The sequence below is a fragment of the Tyto alba genome, unplaced genomic scaffold (assembly GCF_018691265.1).
Source record: "Tyto alba isolate M040663 unplaced genomic scaffold, T.alba_DEE_v4.0 Super-Scaffold_22, whole genome shotgun sequence".
Taxonomy (NCBI): domain Eukaryota; kingdom Metazoa; phylum Chordata; class Aves; order Strigiformes; family Tytonidae; genus Tyto; species Tyto alba.
Window position 1 is genome coordinate 37,399,278 of NW_024881296.1, and position 26,600 is coordinate 37,425,877.

At 38.5% G+C, this 26,600-nt stretch overlaps 2 protein-coding genes across 13 annotated transcripts in view; one reads left to right on the forward strand and one right to left on the reverse strand.

The window, feature by feature from the left end:
• CEP85L (centrosomal protein 85 like) overlaps positions 1-26,600 on the forward strand; it is a 157,928-nt gene that overhangs the window by 88,745 nt on the left and 42,583 nt on the right. The gene's annotated exons all lie outside the window — the stretch shown is intronic.
• Positions 228-16,705, reverse strand: PLN (phospholamban). 5 transcript variants are annotated; one of them, XR_004407033.2, is made up of 4 exons: positions 16,486-16,705; positions 11,293-11,327; positions 9,025-9,102; positions 228-3,632 (listed from the first exon to the last, which is right to left on the reverse strand). XR_004407033.2 is itself a non-coding variant. In XM_032992896.2 (4 exons), the coding sequence occupies exon 4, from the start codon at positions 8,492-8,494 to the stop codon at positions 8,336-8,338; it is 159 nt and encodes a 52-aa protein (XP_032848787.1). In that variant the 5' UTR covers positions 8,495-8,617; positions 9,025-9,102; positions 11,293-11,327; positions 16,486-16,705; the 3' UTR covers positions 3,559-8,335. The 5 variants fall into 5 exon arrangements, 1 of the variants encoding a protein (XP_032848787.1); XR_004407032.2 differs by having other exon boundaries at positions 3,559-8,304; XM_032992896.2 differs by having other exon boundaries at positions 3,559-8,617.

Here is a 26,600-nt window from a genome sequence, read left to right on the forward strand (position 1 = left end):
CAGAAATCAGGTTTAAAATGAAAGCATGCCTTTAAAATTGTGGGAGATAATACAATATGAAGGAGGGTTTCAGAAGGTCTCATATCTACGTATTAGCTCTGTACAATGTTGGAAACATCACAGGATGAATCTCTGAGGGTTTTTTGAGGGTATGGGACATGTGTGTGATTTCTTCGTGGTGTGCTAACTTGTGTCAGAATATAGCAGAGACAATAGATGGAAATTGCTTAAGCGCATCTTTTTCCTTTAATGTATCTGGTTTGCTGTTTTTTCTTTAATGAGGAAAACACTGCCTTGTTCATTCCATGTATATAAAAATTGCTGGAAATTAAGTTTTAATGCATTGAGAAATGTAGAGATGCTGCAACAGTCTTAATTTCAAAACAGAAAAGGAAGAAAGTAAACTGCGTGCATACCTAAACATAGGTAAACAGAAGTTGGAAAACTTTTAATTGAAAGAAAAAGTTACAACTTTCTTCAAATAATACTGCTGCCACAGAAAACTTTATTCTTAAATGTCAACTCAAACCTAGTTTTCCTTACGATCCTGGTAGATCAGAAAACTAAAAACTATTAATATCAACATTTTTGCTGTGTCACATTTTGAAGAAACCGTACTTATCAGCAAGATAAAACTTTTTAACATGAAGAATTATCACCTCTAGCAGAATGAATTCCTTCACCGTGAGCCACAATGAAGCTTTTATTTTCTGTTCCTTTTGCTGTGAAGTTGGTAGTCCAGCAACTGGGATTCCGTGTGTTAATGTGCATGTGTGGGCTCAGTCTGGAGCAAGCACTAGCAGATGATGGGAAACCAAACTTGGACTGTGCTTGATTGCAAAAAGAGGCTTGGCACTGGTTAACTAGTAACTTTGCCAGTTTTATATGTCATCTCAGGAAAATGCATGTTTTGGTTTCAGCAGCGTATTTCAACATTTGTTGCAGATTCTGTAGTTTTCATTGCTGGCTGAGTGGAGGCTGCTGGGGTGGTTTCTCGGGGTTGCTTCTACACGCTAATGGCAGAGTTTCTTTTAGACTTCCTTTGTGTGTCATTTTGGATCTGGAAATACATGACTGTTGGTGGCAGTAGACTCATCTTTCTCCTTTTATTGAAAAAGAACATGTGATTTTGATCACTGTCAGGGTTAACTCCTTTATCTAAATTTAGCTATTAAACTGTCACAGTGGTTTTCCTAAGGTAGGGAAACTTTGGAATATACGGAAGAGCATACAGACAGTAAGCTTTGTTCAGTTGTGAGCCGTGTATCAATGAATAGCTATTTTGTTGAGGAAACCATTTTTATCCTTCTTTAGACTAGAGTGGGCTCCTTATCCATTTCTGTGGTTTTGGTATGCTTCAAGCCGTCTCTGCCAAGCAGCACCAGAAATCCTCCTAAATAACATGTAACTATGTAACTGTTACAACATATATCCCTTGTATATAAATTCATAGATTTTTTTTTTAAAGCAGAATTTTTCAAGAATATCAAAGTGATAAAGTGCTTACAGTAATATAGCCGTGCAAAGTTTCCTGCTTTAAATGCAGACAGTAATTGATATTACTATATTGACATAAAAAAACTATAGATACGTAGTTTGCAGAAACTATTGTAAATGTTTATTGCACACATTTTAGAGCAGATGAGAGAAAAGCTTTTGCTGTAACTATCTGTGCTGCCCTAACTAATGCTGCCTAAGCTTTGGAGCAGGTAGCATAGAGTAGAACATGGATGCCTGTTAACTGTAGGACTCAAACTTTGTTTCCCTAGGCATGCTGCCTCGTCTTGTGAAAAGTCTTTTTTTCTGTGGATCCAATTTAAATGGGTCTGTTCCAGACAACCACCCCACAACAGCAGTAATCATCTGGAAATCCTCAGTGTGAACAGGAGGAGATCAGCTCTAATACACTTGGCACTTGTGAGAAGTGCGGGATCGACAGTGTATGTGCTGAGTCAGGGGTGTGCTGTTGGCAATAGAAGGCTGGAAGCTGGGGCTTCCCCCACCCCATGAGCAACATCTGCCTCTTGCATGTGTGCAAAAGATTGTTATGATGTGTATGTATGGCAGTAAGCTTATGGTACAATGCCTATGCATTAGTGCACTTTGTCCCTACGTTGTAGTTGTGAAAGAGAGATGCTAAGAGTAAGCTGTTTAGCCACAGTGTAATGTATGAAGTCTGCTTCTGGCCACCTTCTTTCCTGGCACATCTCAGGTTTGTAGAGCTACCTTCTGGGCAAATAATTCCATCAGAAGTGAGCTCTTTGTGGTCACTGGCCTTCCCAGGGGCCTGTGGGGAAAGTACACCATCCTGTAAAGGGCCACAGAAGAAGGTCCTGTAAGAAGCTTATGTTGCATGCTTAAAGTGAGGACAAGCTATGGACTGGATGATTGCACTGGCAGGTACAAGTGGTGTGTCAAATATGGCTTGAGGGCTCCCATGCTGCACCCTTGACCTGTGCGTAAGTGGTAAATCTGGCTAATTGAGGCTCTAGCACACTTCTTGCATTTGTGCAGATGCACCTATCGCTCATGTACGTGTCAGTGTTAAGGGCTCCTTAGGCAGAGTTATGATAACCCTTGTTAATGGTCGTTTGTTTTTCAGTTGCTTTGACAGCTTCTTTTGATACTGCTGGGTAACACTAGCGACTTCGGGCTTTTAATGGGGTGTTGCTGTGGACTGTAGGTGGTCAAAAAAGGTGTAACTAACAATTAGGGTTTCATATTTAAGATTAACTTATCCCCCATCTGAGTTGATGGAAGCTGCTTTTCATGGATATTCCTGTTTCCATCTACAGCATCTGTGCTTTTGCTCTCTACAGGTAATTTGATGCATGCTGTCAACCCAATGTAGGTGTTTCATTTTGCCTTCCTGCCATAACCGTCTAATTTCCCATGAAGTACAAGTTCTATGGAAATCCCATTTAAAAAAATTAATTCCTATTGTCTCCTTTTGCAGAAACGATGTTCCTTGAAGGCTGCAGGTCTTTTGTAGATCTTTAAATACAAGTCAATGGTAGAAGTGAGAAAACTACAGTAACTGCTGACGCATACTTGAATTTCTTCATGTACTCAGCAAGGCTCTAGATGCTTGCTTTACTCAACGGCAGGTAGATAATTGTGCACAGCTTTTAGGATTGCTTTCTGACCAAATGGGTATGTGAACACTTTCTCTAACTGTCAGCTATGTCAGTCTCAACAGTCTTTCCATATTCATATTCAAATAGTTTGAAGTGTCTACATTATCATCGCAAAACCCTCAAAACAAGGTTTGAGAAGGAAGCAGAGCCTCACGGAGGTTCACATCAGCTTCACAAGGATAAATGCGAGCACCAGAACCAGGACAATCAGCAGAAAATTGAGTAGCAGGTTGAGACCTCTGTTGGTAGCAAGATCCATAATGTGCACTAGTCTGCCCGCTTGTGCTTGCAGCAGACTCTTGATTGTAGCTTTGGGTTGCTCCTTCAGTAGTAAGCAATGTAGATTCACATGAATTTCATTGTGTCCTTAGGTGTTTACCTGTTTTTAGTTTCTGCCACTTAAGAAAAAATACTTGTTTACAATAACTAGAGTTTTTTTTTTTTTCCTCCCAAAAAGGAATCTGGATCCTCCTACAAGCCTCTTTTTCCAAATACCTTAAAAATAAAATAATAAAAAAAGTTAATGATAACTTCCATTTCACTACTGAATAAGTTCTGAAGAACTAATTAATGGTGAAAGAATATTAATTTTATACACTTTGGCGCTCTATTTATTTACTTTTTAAAATGTGTATGGTACTTCTCGGGCCAATTTGATTTTCAAAAGAATGGCTGTTCTCAAGACTTACTCTGTTTCAGCAGTAGACTGTTGAAAATTTACTTTTAGAAGATCTCTGTAGGTGCAAAATAGAAAACTTTCTCATCTGGGTAAAATGTACCTCTGATAATGAGAGTATTTCCTACCCTTCTAGGGTTTGGCAGCGTGCGGTGTGATAGGTAGCGTTTTGCCAGCAGTGCGCTGTGTAGGACTCATTGCAGCTTTGCAAATGCCTTATTAAGAATCTGGATTGGGCTGGCAGATGATGCACCTGTAGCGCTTTTAATAGCACATGTGCAATAGCTTATTTTAAGATAGTATTAACAACTTAGCAATTGTGTTTTATATATAGAAATATATATGTAAATGAAAGAAACAAACAGGACCACTCAACCCTAACAGTGAACTGTTGCCAGAACTTCCTTTTTAATAACCAGCTACATTTTTAGGGAAGATCACAAGGGGGCAGTGTTTTTATAGTTTTATATTTCATACAAAAATGGAGCCTTTGGCATTCTTTTATCTTAATAAAAAAAAAAAAAAAAAAAAAAGAAAAAAGGGGGGGTTTATAAAGCTATCAATTTGACTCCTTTGGCATTCTTTTATCTTAATAAAAAAATAAAAAGAAAAAAGGGGGGTTGGGTTTATAAAGCAATCAGTTTGACTAAAGTGTCACATATTACAATAAATCTATGGTCTGTTTTAAATATTTAAATTACCAGGGTTCTTGCTGAGATGAGCATTAATTTTTAAAGGAAACATTATAAATATGTTGTTCTGTTTTTAATCCTTGCAGTGAACAACAGGTGTTCATTCATCTCCTTTCATAACCAAACCAGATTATTTTTCTTCTTTTTTTCTGCTTTTTAACATCTAGGTCAAAGCTAAAAGGACTACATTCATTGTTCAATAAAACATATCTGTGGATCTTGTAGGACTTCACAAATACTTTCTAATTGTATTCTGACAGACATTATTTATTAATAGCCATACAAATACAGGTATCTGGTCTGTAATCTATAGTATATTAGTATGCTTCCAGATATGAACAAGAATACTCTGTAAGTGAATGCCTTCATTACTCTGCTCTAATTTATTTTGGCAGAGTGGATATAGGTACAGTAAATCCCAACACGAGTGTGTGTCTGATGGGATTATTGTTCTGTGTGTCGTTGTAACAAAATTTACACAGAAGTTCTTTGTGCCAGGGTGGCAAACATTTTGTGCGTGTTTTGTGAGAAATTTTGTTGAAGCCTGGTTTACGCTTGGCTTTCCACTGAGTGGTTCAGTTCTGCTAGAAAGGGCAGTTGTTGCTGAATTGATGCAGAAAAGTTAATAGAGAAGTGCAAGTACCTGCTGCCCTCTAAAGTGCCTTACTGACTAGTCTTGATCAGAGCAAAATTTAAATTCTGAAACTGGTCATGTCTTCACCTAGAGAAAAATAGGTAGATATACCAATTGCTGCTGAAAAGCTGCCCGAGGAGACACATCTTTAAAACCCTGGCATATTATTCTTCCTGATTCAGCTCTTTCCCCATGTAAAATTGCTACGGAAGTTTGTAATTTGTTTTTTTGAAGGAAGAGTAATAGCAGATCATTGCCTGTTTAGCTGGCTTTATTCACATTCAGTGTGTAAGATGAACTTATCAAAAAGATGTAGCCACGGGTGGAGTGGAACAGAGAATTGAAAACTTAATCCAAGCTACATGCTGTGTTTGGAATTTTTATTACGGCTCATAAAAGTTTCAGATTACACTTTCATAAAATTCATTAGGATCACTTATGTGCACTAGTTAGTGAGTGTAAATTAAGTATGTGTAGGTGATCTGGACATTGCAAAATAGGCAAGATTACTACTGAAAAACAAAACAATATATAGAGGGATAAAGAATTAGAAAGCTGTGTGATGACTAGCTGTTTTTCACATGATTTTAATGAGCAGATGATAAAATAGATTCTTCTTGCTAAACAGAATTGTATTTAAGTATTTTATGCATTAATATATTTTCAAGCAGTCATTTTAATAAATAAAAGTACAGTAAATGTTAATTTTAAAGCCCCTATAAGTACACAAAGAAGATTGGACTATGTACAAAAGGTTTTATTTTTTACTCTCTGGGTTCAGTTGACATTTAGTGATATAAAGGATGGCAGCAGACTTTCTGATCAGCAAAATCCTAAAATACAAATGAACCGTACAGTATGTGTAATTGATCTGCATCACTGTAGAATAACAGTAGGGCTTCCAGTTTGTTTATACTTTGGTTTTGTTCTTGGTTGTTTATTGTTTAAAAATAAATATTGGATTTTCAGGTACATAAAAGGAAAGTCGTGTGTTTTTTACGAGGGGGGGAGTTTATTATTTTTAAGCAATGCTTTACTTTGACTTGTATGTATTACTGGCTTGTGAAACCTATAATACCAACATGTCTTCAGAATGTACATGCTGATATTTTACTCTTGATACCTTTTTTTCTTCAGGAAGCTTTCAGTACTGTAAAACTGTTGTCTATTTCCAATTGAAGTCTCTTGAAACACCTTGAAAGCAAACTAAAACTGGAAACCCTGTCTATCACAAAAAATACAGATTTAAGGAGAGAATAAAGTAACTTTAGATTTTTCTATTTCTCACCTTCTCCCACTGCCCCGAGGTTCACTGTGTTTGTGGCTTTTCTTAAGAAGGATTAATAGGGAAAGTGCACTTATTAATCTCATGCATTTGAGAGAGTGGTCAGAATGCATGAAATGGAAATTGAGATTTAGAATTAACAGTTCAAATCAGTAATACTCATATACTAACTTGCAAGTGGGGGTGTGTGTTGCCGATCTCATCAGAGCTTGCCCTGATCCTCCAACAGTAGCTAATGAATTTCCTCTAGTGATTAACCTTATTTCAGAGGTCTGATCTCAGCATATCTATTTGCCCGATCGGAAGTATATCACAGCTGGACTTGCTTGCATTCCATCAAGTGCAGAGTTTTTTTCAGAGATATCTTCCCTTCCTGCTCAACTGTTCATTGTCAACCTCTGCTCATGGAATATTACGTCTTAAAGGCAGAATACAAGATTAAGATAAACTTGTTTTGGTTTTCTGTATTCATCAACAGAATTGCTTACGTAGAGTGGTATAGAAAGATGCCTGTTTTAAAAAAAATGAACGTCTGTTTGACCTCTGTCTGTTGATTCTTGAGCTTTCTTTAAATTTGAAATCTGTGTAAAGTTTCTAGGAATTTAGCTTAATAGCAGCAACTTGTAGAAGGGTTGGAAGTCTACTGCTCAGTCATGGTACTGACAACTGCTGGAGTAGAAACTTTATCTTTTTACGTGTATAGGCTGTGGTTTACATGTTGAAAAGATATTTCTGCAGTGCTTTTCCTCCTGTGTGTAATTGTTTATAATTTATATTTTTTTAATGTATCATTTATTTTAGGAAAATATTTGCATGTTCCCTAACAGGCATTTGCATTTAAAGGTGGTCATGTTACATGTATTTGTATGATACACTTCAGTCACAGCAGTAAGGGTGACCTACACCTTTCTCTTTACCACATCAGATATAAGCTGCCTTGTGTGACACTGGCAAGTACCAAGTTTGCTGTAGTTTTAAACTAAGGAAATTATTATATAAATTACAGCAAGTCATAATAAAGTTGTCTGAAGCCAAATACTAAGAAGCCTGATAATTATTTCTGAGTTTTGCCAACTGTCATGTCAGTTAAATGACTACAGAAAATTAAATCTTTGATACCAATGTGGTGGTATCATTTTTTTCTGCAAAGCATAGTGAAAAGCTTTCTAGATGCCACTTAGTTTTGTAAGGATGCATCTAGTGAAAAATACTGTAAATGAAGTTGCCTTTTTTCTTTTCAGATCCAAGTTTTGTGTGTACACACATGTATATATAAGATCCCTTAAATAGGTAGAAAAGCATAGGAAATAGTTTTTATTTCTGGGTTAGAAGAGATTTTTGTTTTATTCTTACATTCCCTTAAACAACCACTAAAATAATTTGAATGCTGTCAGTTGATAATGCAGAGATGCAGCACCCTGAAGTAAGCAGAACATAAATTTTCCTAGGATGCGTTGAGGGCTGTGTGCCTGCAGCTCTTCTGGGGGCTGATGTGGGCCAAATTTGGAACGCCTCCGAAGGGCTTAAGGATTTTCAGAGAAACCAAAAAACAGTCAGACCCCCAAAAAGTGAATTTGCTGTTCGTGTGATCTAGCTAAAACATTGAGGAACTTACCAACTCCACGAAGAGCCAGTACTTTACCCCATTCAGAAAAGACATCTCTTGATTGAGACAGACAAACTAGGTCATGCACAGCTTTGTAACAACAGGCTCTAAACACTGTTCTGCACAGAAGTGTGTTTTTAATACATGTAGTAGGTAGTAAGAGAATAGTGCGATGGTTGGCATACAGCTCTAGTCCAAGTGCTAGCCCCTCTCACGAGAGGATCCTTGCATTGGGAGTTGCGGGTGTAGGTCTCTTCCCTCTGGGGTGACTTTCCTAGAGGACAGTGCAGAGAAGTGCTGGAACTTCAGAGGAGCATCACAATGATACAGATCAGCAAGAGGCAAATTAAAATCAGGCAGAAATTCACAAAAAGCTCTTGGAGCCTTTGGCGTGCTTGTGGGTTGACCTCAATAGTTGAGGCTCTCCTCAGAGCAGAGCGGGTTATGTATTGGACCTTCTCCATGGCAACAAGAAAGCAGAGGGCACAAATCAGAGGTTTTAGGAGTGCAGGAAAGAAGAGAAGTTGTCAGGAACAGTGCAAAGTGCCTATTATCTTCTCTTTTTGTTTTAGACAGCCTTTGTGGAGCTGGGAAAGCAGGAAAGTGAAGAGTTAGAAATGCAGAAGTAAAGTGTTTTGATGAGTGCAAATGGAGATTGTTTTGAAGTTCTAAAAAGCCTGAAGTAAACAGGTTGCCTTTACAGTGTTTTTACTTTAAAGCAGGATTTTTTTAAATTTTGTTTTTCAAGTTTAGGTTTGTGCTATATTGTGCTTCTCTTCCAGAAGGCTACTAAGCACCTGCTTTTTAGCAGTGGTGAGGAACTGTAAAGTGGAAATTGTGGATATATGGGTTTTACCCAGATCACTGCTTTAGATCCTAATCTCTCTATCCTTTATGGTCTATGAAAAGGCCATGGTTGACTTCCCTCCCGCCCCCCATGCTTTATTTGTTCAAGCACACACGAAAGCCTGATGGTATGACTAGAGTCACAGACCTTTCAGCCAGGAGACCTGGATATTATTGCTGGCTGTTACTGACCCGGGCGGATAGTCTGATCTACCAGTACCTTATTCTGGAAGGGAGGAAAAGAAATATTGTTGAGGCATTTCCATTCCGAGAGAAAATTCTTTGTGGTGCATAATTAGAAGCTGATGCATCACTGATATAGGAAATTTTAGTAGCAGATGTTTCAACAGGCAAAACAGAGTAAGGACTAAAATTTTTTTTTATATGGGTAGGACTGTGTTACAGAATACAGGTTCAAAGGCACAGGACTGCTATGAGGGACAAAATAAAACACGTATATAACTTTTGTCTCTTGAGTGTTTGACTTCAAATATATTTTCCTAGTTTTTAAGGCAGATGGAAGCACAGTGTCAGTTGTCTTACACTGCAACTGCTGGGAGTTGTAAAACCCTCCTTTACAAACTTTCTGTGGCAAGAGGCCGGCTTTGCTATATGCTTGCTTACCTCATAGTGAGGTAGATTCTGTAGGTGCTGTTGCAGTGTGAAACAGCAACACCTTGGTTTTCAAGGTGATGATGATATATGCATCTCAAACTTTGCCACTAAAGCTGCATTTGCTCCTAAATGTTCTATCAGCTTATATCATTATCATATCGTTCACAGAAGGCCTCTCCTTGTCATTTCTTTTGTTTTTGGGGGTAGGGGCCAATAAATGAAATTCCTATTTACTCATACATGCCACATAAAGTAAAACCGTTGCTTATATATCTACTACCCAAATTACATGGTGATCCTGACTAAATCAGAGATACCTTATTGTCTGTGAATTTGTCTTTAGATGTGGCTAAAATGGAAAAACCTTGAAATGAAACAGAAGTGTCTTTCAGACTCTTCTTTTTTAGTCCCTCCATGTTGGGCTGCAGAGCCAAATGGTACTGTATGAGCAGAATACGTGTGCTTCCCGTGCCAGTGGCAGCGTTGGTATTTAAAGAGACTTTCAAAAGAAACCAGATTATGCATGGCTATTTTAATACCTTTAGAGGATTGTATGTGATGACATCTACTCCTAAAACTGAACTTCAGATTTTGTTATGATGTTTTGAGCTGTAGTTGATTTTCACTTTATTGCGAAAAAAACACGCACCAGGAACTTACTTTCATAGCGACTGTAATTTGTCAACTTTGTTTGACTTTATGCTGTACCTGTTTTTGTCTATTTAAGCAGTTAAAGTGCTTGCCAAGTATAACCTGCTTAGCTCTTTGCTAGTCACTGTCTGCCCCAAGTGCAGTAAAAGCAAGACATGCACAAGAATTCTCCAGTGACTTGCCTGAAGGCACATTCGTTCTCCCAGCACAGAACAGGCTGGGATACATGAGGCTGTTTATTCTCTTCTAGACAAGGCATGGTAGATGAACCACTAACGGATTAAGCTAGTACAGAAAAGTTTGTGTAACCAGCTTGAGTGACAGACACTGCGCAGAGAACAGTATTTCCTGCAGATGACTTCATCAGAAATCGTTAGGTCATTTTTTCATGCAGAGTGTGTACAGCCTGTGGTCTTTGGGCTGTGTGTGACCTGCTACAGCAGCATATCTGTCTTCTTCCTGGCTGCTGTTTTTCTTGGGGCCCTTGGAAGGGTTGGAACAGCATGAGTTTTTACCTGCATTTACGCACCATAGATCCATTTCTGTGTACTGTATTAAATTTAACTGCACACATGCGAGCACCTGCACTGCTGTGTTGCCGCCTGTGTTTTACTTGCATGGCTCCAGGGGCAAGGACCTGGGGCTTTGAAGCGTTTCCATAAAAAGCACTATTAGCTGTTTGGGCGTTGCAGATGCAAAGCCAGTGCAGGTGAGGAGAAATGGTGACATCTCTCTGGAAGGGAAAAAAAATATTCTTCCCTTTGAAATGGGTGAGTGGTGTTGCTGAGGGAGCAGGCAATAGTCAGAAGGCTCAGTTGAGTTGAGTCAGCATTAGCTGTTTGGACATATGTGACCAGACAGACTATTCAAAAGGATCTTTAAAAAAGGAAGGTAGCGTAAATTAAAATGTATACCTCCTACAGCTAGAAGATGGTGTAGAGCAGGGATGAGGAAAGGTCAAAATTCAGTAACTTGGTTTTCTTAATTTAAAGGCTCATGGTTTTGCAACTTTTTGAAACACTTATGTGGTGTTTTACCTACTAACCCTGCCTGTGGGAAAAATTTTCTTGTAAGCAAAGGAAGCAAATTCTGTCTGTATTTCAACAAGTTTGTATTCATAAGTGCATGGCTTCAACTCATAAACACATACCTTGCTTGTTAATCCTCCATGGCGCTGTCACCCACCTAAAGTGTGCACAAAGAGAAACAGATTCAGTAATGCAGCTGCATATGGGTGGCTAGCAAGGTCAAAATGGACAGCCTGAAAAATAATTATACTGAAATGAAGGCTGATCATTGCCACAAGTAGTAGCTGTTCTCTGCTGCTTAGTCCCCTGACTGTGTTTTAGGTCAATATTAAGAAGCATTATGCACGCACACACCACTTCTTAAAAGGAAAGTGCAGCAAAAGGGCAAACTCTATTTGACATTTTTTTTAAAGTTGAGAAGTGTTAGTGGTCTGACAAGACCAAGTATTACACAAGAGAAACGGCTGGCCGCGTTGCTGTGCGGTTGTGTGTTTATAAGGGTCGTGAAAGGCTTCTCATGCACCGTAAGGATCTGCAGGAAGAGGTCGTGTGGCTGACCCTGCAGGTTGCTGTGTAGGGGATCCCCTACACCTGGTGCCCTAGAATGAGTCACCGATCACAATTATCGCTTCCTTCTTCACTGACATGTGACTGTGTCACTGGTTTCTATCAGGTTATTTTTATCTTTGTTCCTGGGTGTCCTTCACAATGAGAGGGGGTATATGACCAAAGTGAAAACTGTGGGCCACGCTCGTTCTGGTGCAACTGCATTGACTCTATTGAAGTCACACGGGATAAATTTGGCTCCTTTGGAAATGCCACAGCAATTTTAGACACAGCCTGCTTCCTGTCATATGTTTACTAAATGCAGCAGTGATATCAGTGGAATAGAAGAAGTTTGACATACTTGATTTGTTGCTGTCCCATAGGACCAAGTGAAGCCCTGAAAGGGCATTGTTAAAAAAATAATATCATGTAACAGTCTATTGCACAGATTTTTACAACGAGTTGTCTCCAAAACCCAGGAATTCAGTTTCATCCATTGAAAAGAAATGCCTTAATAACCATAAACAGAGTGATGCAAAAAGTACCATCAAGTTGTGTGATCCTTGGTCTAGTATGTGTTTAGAACTGTTACCAAAAGTTATCTGGCCTCAGAAATTCCTGTAGCTGTTTGTGCGAGCAGTATGATAATCCAAGGCAGGAAGAGGCATCCTCTGCACATTCAGAGGAGGTAAGTTTAAAGATTTGTGTGTATAGTGCCAAAGCAAAGAAGACCTGTGCTTGCAGAACTATATGCTGTGAGTTGAATTGAAACTGAAGCCCTTTGTCACCAGTCTGTGAATTGTGTGGCCCCCAGAAGAGGAGACAGTGCAGAGTTTTAAAGCTCTGCCTGTGCACAGCAGCTGCAGTTGATGTGTAGGCATGCTTTTCCTCTTCACTGGCTGTCCTGTGTTAATGTATGTATCTTATTCCAAGTTGCATTTCTCTGTTTTGAATGCTGCTGTAAAATACCTCCTCAGTGGCATTGTGGAGATATTCCATTTGAGACCTCCAAGTCTGAAAAGTCTCCTTTTTTGTATGAAGAAGATGCGAGGTGAGAAGGGGCTGAAGGAAGCATCTGAATTAACTCCAGAGACCTCTAGAGGGTCTCACTACTGTCAATTTAGTTCAGTAAGTAGAAGTTTCCAATGACAAAACAGAAGTTGCTTACAGGTTTTCAAGTACAGAAGTGATTTATAAAGGTATGGCATAATTTAAAATTTTTGTTCTTTTTACAAAAAATATATGTAGGATGAAGGTGACTTGCTAGGATTTACCCCAGCAGCTGGATTTTCTGTGTACCAATGCTAGGGTTGCAGAATTCTGTGCTTATTCTGATTTTAGGCTGAGTTGCACTAGACACTTGTCTCAGTGAAGAAGGTATTAAGAATATTAGCCAATTCAACAGCTTGACTGCAGAAAAAAGAAAGTTGATTTTTTAAATTTTTGTTTGTTTGTTTTTTGAGAAGAAAACCTAAGAGGGGAAAGAAAGGGGTGGAGGTCAAAAGCAAAAACTGCGATGGGTGAAGGCAATAGTGCAGGAGAGGACAGATTGAGGGAGGAAAGCAGAAGAAAGCGAGCAGAGAGAGTGAGTGTGGAAAAAGAGCAAGGAATTACACAAGGGGAAAGAGAAAACTGCATCTGGAGTGCGTTAAGTCACTGAAGAGAGCTAGACACTGACTTGTGGCATATAATGTAATTTTTTTCAATCACATGCAGAAAACATTTCCTTGGGGTGGGAGTAGAAGCAACAATTCAGCTCATAGAGTTTGGGAAATGCTGGTAACAGGAAAGCAACCTGATTTTATCTTTTTGTTTTAAAGTCAATATTTTTCATGTGTTTGAGAGAGGATAAGGGAAGAGTCACAGTTTAGATTCTTTATTTTTTTTATTCCCCTCTTGTTAATTAATTCCTCTTACAATCTTCCTTTTGACTAGCTTTGATGTTCTCAGTGTTCCAGAAGCAAGTTTGCCAGGAAGAGCCTTTACCTGTATTTTGAGTCCATGAGAATGCAAAAGGTGTAGATACTAAGAAATTACACTAGTGAATAGTTGAAAACACCAGGCTTGGCGTTTTTGTTTTTGAAAGTTTATCTATATACCTTGTGGATAACTGGGACTTTTATCTGTGTGCTAGTCTGTTAGAGTAGCCTGGGGGCTAATGCTTTGGGCTAGTTTTTAACTCTGGGTTAAATTCCCTACAACTGCTGCAGGACTGTGAAGTGGGATCTTGGGCAGGTGCTTCAGCCTCCATACTCATCAGCTCCCTCAATCAGAATAAGACATAAAACAACAGTATACTCTTTCCCATCTGTTGGTATGATTTGCCTTTTGCGCCCTAACTTTCTTTTAGGAAATTAACTCCTTCCTCCACTACACGCTCTGGGTGCCCAACACCTTGGGTTTAGCAGCTCAGGGGACAACATGGCATTGATTGAAAGAAGAGTATGGTAGGTAAATGCAACTTCTGAGAAGTAACTTGATGCTAGAGAAGTCCTTTTAAGCCATGTATTAATCTCTAGAAAGCAAAATCAATCTTCCAGTTCTAAAGTGTCTTGTAGTTCAGGAAACATGACGTTATTTTCCTGGGGGCTTTTTTGCTTCTCCAGTTGGGATACTTTTCTATTCCCAAATCAAATTATTATTCTCAAAGCAAATAAAAAAGCTGCTTTTGTAGTTGTGTAGGTGTATCCCATACATTTAGTTTGCTAATAGTCTGAAAAGATGTGGAAATCACCTTCACACTGATTATAAACTGATTTTAGTGAGTTTCATATTGTACAATGAAGACACTGTATTCCTAACCTCTTCAGAGCACCAGAAATAAAGGCAACTTTTAAAAACAGAAATGTGGTATATACGTAAATCTGAATATCTCTAAATACTAATAACATAGTTGTTTTGACGAATGGCAAAAAAAAAAGGCTGAAAATTGTGATTTGCTGTAAATTAAGTGCAGTATTTCACATCTGATTTGTAACATTTATCGCCTGCTACGTAGCACATGCTTCTGTCATGACTGTCGGCTGTTGTTACACAGGATTTGGATATCTGTGATACGGGATGTTATCGGCGTGAAATGTTTAGATTTAACTTCAGAGCTGAGCCACACTGCCAGCTACTTTAAATTACCTAACTCTGTGACAGTGTAGAATTGAGATGAATGGGCATCTAACCTGCTGTAGCTATGGATGCATGCCAGTAGAGAGCTGCCTACAGCAGCTCAGGTTCTCTGTGCATGTTAATTTGTGCATGTACACACAAACTGTATTTTTAAAGCTGTGTGTAGGCAGTGCTTGTGTTAGGAGAGAAAGATTCTCTGCGTGGTAGAATAAACCTGAACTCCTCCCCACTTGAAAATACCTTTTATGTAACATTAGCCTTGGAAAAAGATCTGTCTGTCTGTCTCAGTCTTCTTGCTTGCTGTAGGCATTGGTTTGAAGGCACTGGGAGGTCTGAAGCTGCCTCCTGGAAGCAGCTCCTAGAGAACTTCGTAACAGACTGTTTGCCTTAGGAGTAACAGGATGTCCAGACGCTTCCAGTACTTGTCTACTCAAAATTGGCACAAGGCTGCTGAGCACAAAACCAAGCACCTACATGGTTTTTTTTCTGATGCCTACCAGTCAGCAATGGGAAAAGGGATTAGGTGTGTCTGTTTGGTAACGGAAAACATGCCTCGCAAAATTAAAGTCTGTATTAAGTCTCTCTTCTGAAACCAGAACCTTATGTAGACACAAGTAGTAAGGTGTGAATTGATGGAAGGGGGGAAATGTGATTGTAAGGAGGAGAAATTCCTTAGAGACATACATATTCATGAATCATATTCCTTTTAAAAAATATTTGTATATCTAAACATTAAAATATCCTTTATGTGACCATGTTTCTGTTTGAGATGCACTCTTTCTGTGTGTAGTGATTCTCTTAGTTGTATATAGATGGATTACTTTCTGCATTTGAAATTCAGTTCATGATGTTACAAATCCTAGCTAAATTACTTCTATGTTACTAGAAGCATTCTAGGACAAGTTTGGCAGTTACAATGACCAGCAGGAGAAAATAAAACTTTAAAGGAATACACAGCAAAAATGCTATATCAGTTCTGTAGCTTGAATTGCAATTTGAGTAACAGGATACAATTTCAGTTGTAGTACTGCTATTAACAGCTTAAATTTTTAAGCTAAGGGTATTTTTTCATCATGCAGCAAAAAAAGGATTATTCTCTCAATGTGTTAGATCAGAAAAATGCTTTTCTGAGGTAAATGGGGAAAGGGCTTTTACCTTTGCTGGGGTGTGGGTAGGCAGCTTTGGGGAAACAAAAGTGTCTCTACAAAACTTCAAGTAGATTACTCTCTTTGTGGATTTTGCATTAAAAAAACAAAAAAAAAACAACCAACCAAACAAGCAAAACCAACCAAACAAAAAACCCCTCCAAAAAACAAAACCCAAACCGTATTAAGTTTAATAGGAGAGACAAAGGTCTGAGGAAAATGGTGAAACCTCATCACCTTCTGATGTAATGATACCTGTATAAATCATCTACCCAAGGACAGCTAGTGTCCCTTGAGCATGTAGAAAAATCTCAGTTGCCTTTATTATTGCTAGAACAGGTGTCCCCCCGCATTATATTTTTGAGCTGTAATGCCTTCATTTCCATATTTTTGATAAACAGTTATAACCAGCTGTTAATTTGACTAGAGGAGTTTTTGTAGAAAACTCCAGCTACAGTGCCTTGCTATAAGAATTAAAAGCATAAAAGAAGAGAGATTTCTTACCTCTGGTGTGATTTGCTGAAGCACAGAGGAGCCTGCTCCGGGCTGTGGGAAGTGTCTGTAGATCTCTGGCAACTTGTCCGAGCCTGTGACCAAGCGGTGGGAACAATTGAAGTCGGTTGTTATTTTTTCCCCTCAAAAGTTTCAGAGGCAGGACTCCCGGCGTCATTCAGCAGCTCACAAGTTGTGATTGGTCCCATGTCTGCCTTCTGACACGGGCAGCCGCTCCTCTAAACTTGTCCACAGCAGCAATACGTTAAACGTGGGCAACATCCTTCCTCTCGGGAAGGGAACCGTGTGGCAGGGAGGCCCCCTGCGCAGCCACAGGGTGAAGGAATCGGGGAGGTGGCACGCTTCAGTGGGGTAGCGAAGGGAGCTGCTTGCTCACACCCTGCCTTTTCTTAAACAAGAACTTAAGTGGGAATTTGTTCAGGGAGCTCTTTTGGATGTGTTACTTTTGCTGCAGCAGTGTTTCTTCATCATAAAAGACATAAATCTCTCACGTGGGTGATCACATTTCATATGGGGTTTTGACTTGGAATTATTTTCTTCTGTACAAAGGGTTTCTTAAACTACACTTTCAGTGTATATATAGTTTTCATAATTCTATTACACAGATGGTATTCAGCTTACAGTGTATAAAGTGTTTCCCAGTATCATCTTTCTTCTCCCAATGCTTGAACTGAAGTAATTTTTCTGTATTTCAAGTCTCTTCCAATCTTTAAATTAATTTGTGGCTTAGAGGATTATTGGTTTTCAAATAAAACCCAGCATATAGAAATTAATTTCCAAAATTTATCATTCCTATATAATTTCAAGTATTTACCTTTCCTTTAAAACACCCGCCCACCCTTTTTCTCCTTCCTCCCTATTTTTGTGGCTGGAAACTATCCAAGTGATTTTTGAGAACCCGTTCTATTTCTTTGGACAGGAGTAGCAGCTGGATGCTACTTTGCAGGTGATCTTATGTATATTATCCTGTGTTGCGAAATGAGAAATGAGACCACAGTGCATATACGGAGTAGATTTCGTGCATCCAGGAAGCGGAGGATTTACTGGTTGTGAAAGGACTGAACTGTTGAGTGTGTGAACATCCAGCATCGGGCGTCGTATGTGGATACAACCGACAGCATGTGCTTCTTCCTGATTTGGAAACCACAGGCAAAAATACAGAAGCTCAGCCTAACTCTGAACGCTTACAGATCCAGTTTTGACAACAGTTGTTTAGCATAGATTACTACTTGGCTTTGAGCAGGAAACCAGACATGGTGAGGTTTTGTTTGGTTTGGTTTTTTTATTACCTATAAGCCCTGCTGTGATAACATGCTGCAAACCAGAGACAAAAAGGTCTGGAGGTGATGTACCACCTTGTTTTAAATTGAGCTCTATTTATATTTTCATAAATAAGGTTTAGCTCTTCTGCAAAATTGGTTATAACATAGTTGAAGTTAGCAATTCAGTTTTAATATAATAAATCTGCCTGCTTTCTGTTATCCTTCAATATCAAACCCAGGAAATTTAGGGTCACCTATTTCAGTTGAAAGTTAATTGAATATCTCCACAGTGAGGAGTGATAGTTCTTCACCAGTGCAGAGGGTTTAATTACTTACGTATAATGGCATTATTAACATTATAAATCTCTCGTAGTCAAGCAAACTGTATTTGGCCTTTTTATGAGGGAAGCTTCATGTTTTCATTGCGTGCTGTCATCCAGCAGAAGTACTGCTATCGTTGTTGTTTGCTTTTTGTAAGATGTAATATGAAACTTGTACTGTTGAAATTCACCTCTGTGCTTTGTTATTAAAGTCCAACACCCAGCACTGCAGTAGCTACAATGCCAGTTCCTCCCTTTTACCAAGTCACTGTAAAACGATCATGTTATTTGGTTAATCCACCCCAAATTCTCAGCTTTTTTTGTTAATGAAATAGACCTAATGATAATTTTGGAGCTTTTCAGAAATGAGATGCCTTAAAAAAGTGCTGTTTGTGAATAAGTTTCATTTGCTGATGCAGTCATAGCTTGGTCATCTTTATAAAGAATGATATGTAAATGTGCAAGGTAAACATTAATAAAAATAGTAGTATCTCATCAGAAATATAATACGTATGTTCTGTAAATGTCTAACTTGGATAAGAAGTTTTACAATGGAAAATATATTCATTATATAACAATAAGATGCACAAGTTCAGACCACATGAATGTTGTAGACCTTGTATTGATGTTTCTCTAACAACAAACTTGTTACCTCTCGTGAGAGGGTAACAAATGTACCCTCTCACGAGAACATTTTTGTAGTTCAGTTTAGTTCCACTCCCTCGTGTAAATCACGGGGATTTTGATGGGGTTCTGAGGTAGATGCCAAAGTGCTGCTTATGAGACATGTCAGCCTGACAGGTACAGACAGGCGATATGAGCACATCGTTGTACTGTTTGATTCACCTCTGGGTGAATGGGTCCAGACACCCATGGATATCAGAAAGGAAAAACTTGAAAAAAGGAATCTGTGGTGGAGGTTCTGGTCTGCTTTATTTTGTTATGGGGAACAAAAATGTGCAGCTGTTGCTTGCTTGACCATAAATGGAGATGATCTGGGCTTTCTCCAGTGGGATTAGAAGTCTGCCACTAGAGCATGTTTCTTCTCATAAATTTATTTAGAGATCCAGTTGATGTTTGGGATAATGTCCAAAGAGATGTGTTATACTTCAACAAACCAGCTCCTTTATTTAAATAGTAAGACTTCTACTCATATTGGTGATAATTTCCTGGCCTATTTTTGACTTTTGTGTGCTAATTTTTAAAATTCCAGCTGTAGATACTGGCCACCTGTATAATCTGTGTAGAGAGTTTGAGATGTCAGTATCTGGCCTGTTGCTGATCCATGACTCTGCATAGAAATGAACCGTAACCCAAGCCCACTTATTTATAATGCACAAGTAAAGAAATTCAGCAGTAAGTCTGAGTACTCAGATTAGTGTGTTATCCCACAGTGCTACTGCAGTTTTCTCTCATACTGCAAATGTACCTCTGTGATACCACACTGCTAAGGTTCCTGTGTTGCACGGGTTTGATTTGAAAGTAAATAAAAACAAAGAGAAGGGAGAAGGAAATGCTCCCACAGATGTGCACCAGTTTGTGCGTGTAGGTGAGACAGAATAGCAGGTTTTGGTATTGAAGCTGAATGCTGTAATGAGATCTTTCCTTTTTGTAACCAGTATTTTTCTGGCCTGATTCTGAGATGCTTCCTGCAGCATGTGGAGTTGCTTGTAGCCCTTCAGGCGTGTCAGAAAATGCGGTTTATGAGACACTTTTTGCTGATCTCTGCTAAGGGAAAGGACCCAGCTAATGTATCTTTCAGTTATATTTGTACTGCAGGTCTAATACAACCTAAAGGGAGATGGGAGGTTTTTCATTCCTCTAAAAATACAGGGAAAGCAATACTTCCGTCTGGTGTGAACAGCTTTCCAGATTTACATCAGGTAAGGAGACAGCCTTATCAATTTGGAGAGAGTAACTTTTTTTATGCCTTTGAGGTTTAGTGGTTGAATTTGATAGATTTATGATCCATATGTTCATATGTTTTACCTGATGCCTCATGTAATGCTTACCTGAATTCAGTGATTCTCACTCACATCTGGAATCTCAGTGTTATTTGGATGTACGTGGACAGAGTTGCCTTTCTGAGGCTGCAGATTTTTCTACTTGTATAATGAGACTTACAGTCTCTGTTAGCATTATAGAAAACAGCTCTGCTGAGAAATCTAGGCTTTAATTGTGTTATTCTCCTCTGGGACAAGGAGTATTTACTTTTCTAAGCATTGGGCAGTCATTAAATTAGTTTGATCTTCACATTTTGTTCTTCCTTATAAACAAGGTTAACTTACTTTTGAAGATGCAGTTTGTGAAGCACACCACTGCCAAGTGATTAAAAAAACTGTACAAAATAAATTAATAAAAAACTGTACAACTTGGGCTGAAATATTTCTCATTTTGGATTGCTGAAGGCTCTGGCAGGACTAGTCATTTGTTACTAACCAGAGACATTTTTGGAAAGGTCAGCTTGAATGTTTTAATTTCAGGCGCTGTTCCTGGCATGAACTTTTAACCATTAAAGTAGATCACAGGGCTCAGAAGTGTGTAACGCCTGTTTGCTTTGACCCAATGTTAGGAGAGAAGTAGGGGACAAGAAATTTTACCTGGCTTGTGCTCAGAAAATCCACCATGTCCTTCCTCTTCCCATATCCCCATAGGGAGCACTTATTTCACTTGGAACCAACACAGTTAGCACAGACCTCACTCACAGCTTTTTTATTTTGCAACAAAGCAGTGACAGCACAAAAAGCTGTGCTCTTTCAAATACCTGGTTGCTTGCGTATCACTTAAATGTACTTTTTTTACTAGATTAATGAAAGTCAAATAGTTGAATAGTAGCATTTCATTTCAGTGGTGCAAAGCATCTTGAAAATTAACCCCATGATACAGAATATGAGGTTTGGTGATCTTCATTATAGTGGAAGGTTTTTTATTTCTATTAAATGCTTGGGAGAACGTTATTTTGGTGTTTACTGGTGTCCTCAATTTGTTAAGCGGAACAATGTGCTTTAGGTGGTGTGCTGAGATCCTTATACCTAAGAAACTGTGTTGAGTGTCTTTGAGATAAACTGTTCTAGGAAGCGCAGAGATTAGTTGTGTTATTTGACATGTTATGAGTGATGGATGAATGGCGGGACAAAGACATATGAAGTAGAGATAAGTTTGGAAGACCATGTTCCAGTTGCCAAGTGGTGGTGCTGGATTATCTCCACTTAAACAGTAACTGCAGAATGGAAGAGAAACGATTGGGGTTTAGATTTAGCTGCTACCTATCTTCAGCTGAAGGTTGTCCTAACAGAAATGCACAAGCGTTGCCCAAATGATGAACTCGTTAGCAGCATTTAGAAGATGGAGTCGCTCGTGCAGGGTATTGTGGTAACCACCTTCCTGTCGTGTCGAGGCGGGGAGCTTGTCGACCAGTGGCCTCAACGTCTTGCCTGACCGGGATCTTCATTCAGATCAGTATGGAGATCGCATAGATCAGACATTTCAAGGGTTTTCAGATTAATTTGTAGCTGGTCCTATTTTGAGATGTGCATATGGGAAATGTGAACTGGAAACCCCTTTCTTTCTCTTGGTGTTACAGAATGGCATCTTTCTTTTGTTTGCTTGCTACTTCTGGCCAGTGCCTTGCCTTGCCCCGCCTCCCCCCCTCTTTTTTTCCCCTATGGAGTGGAAATAAACAAGACTAACACAATTTTCATGGTGAATGTCAGCTATCTATCACTTCCTTTCTTTGTTATACTCAATTCAGAGTTAAAACGCTAAAGTAATTTTTTTTACTTCATCAGAAATCAGTAAAGTTTATTTAAGTAGCAGAATGTCTTTTCCTTCTTCAGAACTTAAGTGCTGTTTCACAACTATGTATGCAGGAAAAAAATCCTTTATTTTAAAAATAAATTTTGTTTTGCTCCTAATACTCCAGATAATTAATATCCTATACTCTATTACTTGAGAAATTGAGGTACAAAACTTGACGTTTTTCTTTATTCTCCTGTAGAATGTGCCAAAATAAAAAAGTTGCTCTTCTCTGGTTCAGAAAATCTCCTGAATAGCAACAGATTTCCTGGTCTTGCAAATATTTTCTGACTGTGTATTTTGTTACAGGCAGCGGCTTCCTCATGGAAGTTCTGTTGTCACTCACTGGAGCATGGAAACTTTATCATGTATAGTCTCACAGGTCCTTTTGGCTGTAGCTGCCTTGCCACCAAGGTGATGTGAAGGAGAGTTTTTCTTCCTCATTTCATTACTTTCTTCTTACAGAAGAAGCTATTTTTCCTCTTTTTGTGGCCTCTATTGAAAATTAATTGGTCCTGTGGTTTTGAAATACAATCCTTTGCGTCAGTTGGTTATCTGAGTGTTTGGTATAAAAATAGTATTGACATCTCTGTGAATTAGAAAATGAAAACAAAGGCAGTTCATTCTGAAACATGAACTTTGCCACCTTCTAGATGAGTCTCCTTCTTCTGTGTTAAAATACAGTTGCCTAATTCATGTTATATTGGATTACCACTACTTTTAAAAGAAGAAACTAAACGTATATTTATAGTTTGTTTCTTTCTTGCAATAAACTGCAGCGTTTATATGAAATGTAAACCTCTTTAGACAGCAGTAATTCCTGTGTAGATTAAGAAGTATACAGAGCAAGGATATACTGTTTTACTTGATTAGTTTAATATATTTGCTCATACTCTGTTCGCAGTGGTAGCTTACTCAATGAGGGGAAGGGAAAGGAAAAGAGGGGACATTCCAGTGTAAAAAGGGACTTCAGTTATGCTTATAGGGTTATGTAGCTGGAAAATACACTTGCTTGAATATTCAGTATGACTTGTTCAGTGTGTAGGACTACAAAGGCAGAATTACAGAGGATCTCCCACATTCCCTACAGACCACCTGAGCTTCCTGGTGCTTCTTCTCGCCTATGGAGAATTTTGCAGATTTCCATTCATCTGAAATACCTTCACAAAGACAGTGCTGAAAGGTGACTTTGAGAATTAGCAAGCCTTTTGAATTTGACTAGTGGATAGAGTATAGCTTAATAAAAGTAGCAGTACACTGGAATTTGGAAAATTACGATTTTTGAATCACAGCTGCGTTACCAGATTTACTCATGTTTCTTTTGATTTTTTTTTTTTTTCCAAAGACTGTAAGAAAGCTATTTTGAGCTTGCGTCACAGAGAAAGTAGGTAAAGAGTTGTACCTTCAGCTTTGAACTAGTTGTTACTGAACCAGCTTTTAGTTCTTTCCAAATGTTTGGTATTATTGATGCACTATTAGGCAGTATACTGGGAAGGTTTTGGTGCAGGTGCCCCGCTTCCAGTAATGTGGCTTGTCACAACACTGAGAATCATTTTCCCCTCTCGATCTCTCAGTATTGGACACAAAAGGGAGGCTCCAGGTGGAGCATCAGAACACCTGCCTGTGTGTGTGACATTTCCTAGCATGATGAAAAATATGATTCGGGTCCTGTCAAACAGACTATGCAGCTTCATCTCCATTTCGGCTCCAAGGATGTTCTGGATGGATAAGATGCTGTATTTCTTTTTAATTCTATCAAAATCTTCATTCAACACATGTTTATTTTTCTTGAGGCAGGGATAGTCTCATTTGTATCTGTTAAAACCAGGATTTTGCTTACAACATGCTTTCCACACTAGCGAATCTGCTGTGTTTTCGTGCTCTTTGACAAATTGTCTTTGCCTTTGACTTCATTTCCTTTCTGTAGAATGAAAATTATAAGTCTAGTTTATTTTTTAAGATACTTGGAGGCCTACAAGTGATAAGTACTAACTGCTGGTGAGGGAAGTGATACTTACTCTTTAGAGTGAATTTTTCCTACTGTTTCTGCTTATATTAAGAAGGTGCTAGGGTTCCCCCCCCAGTTTATCTCCTAAGGAAAGAAAACATCTTCACACACTGACACGGATGTTCAAATGCACCCTTACATCATACTGTTACTTTTGTTAGAGACAAGTACATTTCAAGTACCCCTCATAAACTCAAGTGGGAAAGGTTCATAATCTGGATTGAAGCCAAACAGTTTAAATATCCAACACTTACTCCAGACACAAATCGTGTGACAACCTTCCATGCTTGTGTGGGTCCCAGTTTCACAGTCAGTCCAGTGTTAAACTGGCTGCATTTCTTATATTTGTCAGTGACACAAGTCTCAGGCCAGGATTTTCAAATGCCTGACTTTTGAGATTCCAGGACTTGATTTGTCAGAGGTGCAAAGCCTCTGTACCTCCCTCAGAAATATAGAGGGTTATGCAGGCATATGGTGTCTCCATGTGAGTTTTTAAAAAAAAAAAAAACAACTCCCCCCCCCAAAAAAACAAAAAACAAACAAACAAACAAACAAAAACAACAACAAAAAAAACAAGCAAAAAAACCCCCAAAAAACAAAAACCAAACCAAATTTTTTTCAAAATTCTGTGTTAAGTTACTGAATAATTGTTTACATGGTGATACATAGTGTATGTGATGCTGTACAGGGATGGTGGTGAATACCCACCCAAAGCAATGGAAGTCTCTTCACAGTAGATGCATGTGCTGTCCTGCTTGGCTTGTTGGCTGAAACAGAGCAATTCCTCCAAGGGAGAATTCCTGCAGTGGGGACAGAAGATACGAGTATGCCTCTGATTTTTTCCATCTGCTGAAGATTTTCAAGGTAGTCACCAACAAATGTAAACGAGCACTGTACTCACAGTTTGCAGAGCTCTGACATCCATAGATCTTATTAACTCTGCATGAGGCTGTTTTTGTAGAGAACGTGTTTTTGTCTTCCAATTTCCAGTAAAGTGGCTTTAGTAAATCCCACACTTGCTGCTGTTTATGAAATATCCTTGAGTTTTTTCCTTGTCTTATTTTAATCTGTGTTCATGTTAATGAAAGCTGTAAGAGAGCAAAGGTGGGGGTAATTTGAGGGTGCGTGTATGTGTTTCTTTGTTTCTGCTTACTATTTTGGTTTATCAGCCTAAAAGGGAGTGGGAAGCAATACATTGCCTAGCCATTCCTTCCCCATGTGCTATCAGTTACAAGGTGTGCAGAAGTTACATCTGCAAAACTTGAATTGCACAGGTTCCAGTAATGTGGCTAGACTCCATTCTGTCTGCAAGTGCCTCTCGAGGCCAATTCTGGCTTGCCATTTTTAAATAGTATCCTTTTGTGAGTTTGTGTGAATACTTGGGTTTGTTGTCATATAAATATTTTGAACATTTCTGCTTTATTTTTGTGGGTGTGTTTTGTTTCTTTTTAACTTCAGTTAAATGTGGTGAATATTACACTCATAGCTCATGTTTCTTTTAAAGTCATGAAAAGCTAGACCAAACAGAACACAGAAGAGAGGCTCAGTTTTTTTAATGCAGGGGCCAACACCCTTCGCAGAATATGGAGGTCTTCCATTTGAAAAATCATGACCCTTGATAAAGAAATCAAAGAGCATCAGTTTTCCCCAAATGTATGCTCCTGCTTCATATTAAATTTAGAGTGACTTACCTCTCGTTCAGTACATTTTCATATTTTGTTATGAAAACCTGAAGCTCTGTGCATATTAGGTTCTTTTAAATTTTATTTTCCCATTACTGCACAGCAATTAAATATTGGTGGCTGGTCTTTTTTTTTTTTCCCCTCCTTCTAATACTTCCCCAAGTTGCACTGTCATTATCCTGTTGTCACAGAAGGGCTCCTGTCAGTTTCTGTGCAAGACTGATGGCCAGCTCTGCTCATCATGCAGAGTTTCTGCAGGCTGGCAAAAAAAAAAAAGATGCCTTTTTGCTTGCTTTCTAGGTCACTTTTTCCATCCACTCTTTTTTTGGCAGTGAATAAGAGTAATGAATGAGCAATCAACACTGGCCCTTAGTAAACTGGTATTTGTACATACTAACAATGTAAATTTAATATAAAGGTTTTTATAAATGATCAGAACTTGATTGAGGAAGCCTGTAGCAAATGACTGAGATATTTTACTTTTAGGGGTGCTTCTATTCATGACTGATTTATGCCTTATTCCTTTTTTCTAATCTATTTCTATCTTGTACATTTCATGTTTTATAGTGAATAATGTATGTTCTACATTTGTGCAGCACTTAAAACAATGGTCTTTTTGTGGGCTTTGAATAACTGTAGTCCCTTTCTGGTCATGCTGCTTTCCAAGCCAGAATAGGAAACAAAAATAATTAGTTTAATTGAAGCTTTTGCTAAGTGCTTTTTTTTTTTAAAAAAAAAAAATGGTTTCACTTGTTCTCCTTGTGGAAGTTCCCTTTCATCTCCATATTTATTTATTTATTTTAGTAAATAACATTTGAATTAAAATGTAATGGGAAGATAAAACAAACACTTAATAAAACAAGTGCTTCTATACTTAGGAAAGATCCAGTTGTTATCAGTGGAAAATTCCAGGCACTGTTGCTTTTAACGTCATATTAAGTGGCACCTAGAAGTGTTTTGTGTTCATAACATTTGCCAGAATATACATGGAAAGGATTTCTGACAAAAATAATACTGGTGTTGCATGGAGTATAAAGGA

Coding starts and splice junctions, on each gene's coding strand:
- PLN (XM_032992896.2), bottom strand. CDS start 8,494: ATGGAGAAGGTCCAATACATAACCCGCTCTGCTCTGAGGAGAGCCTCA.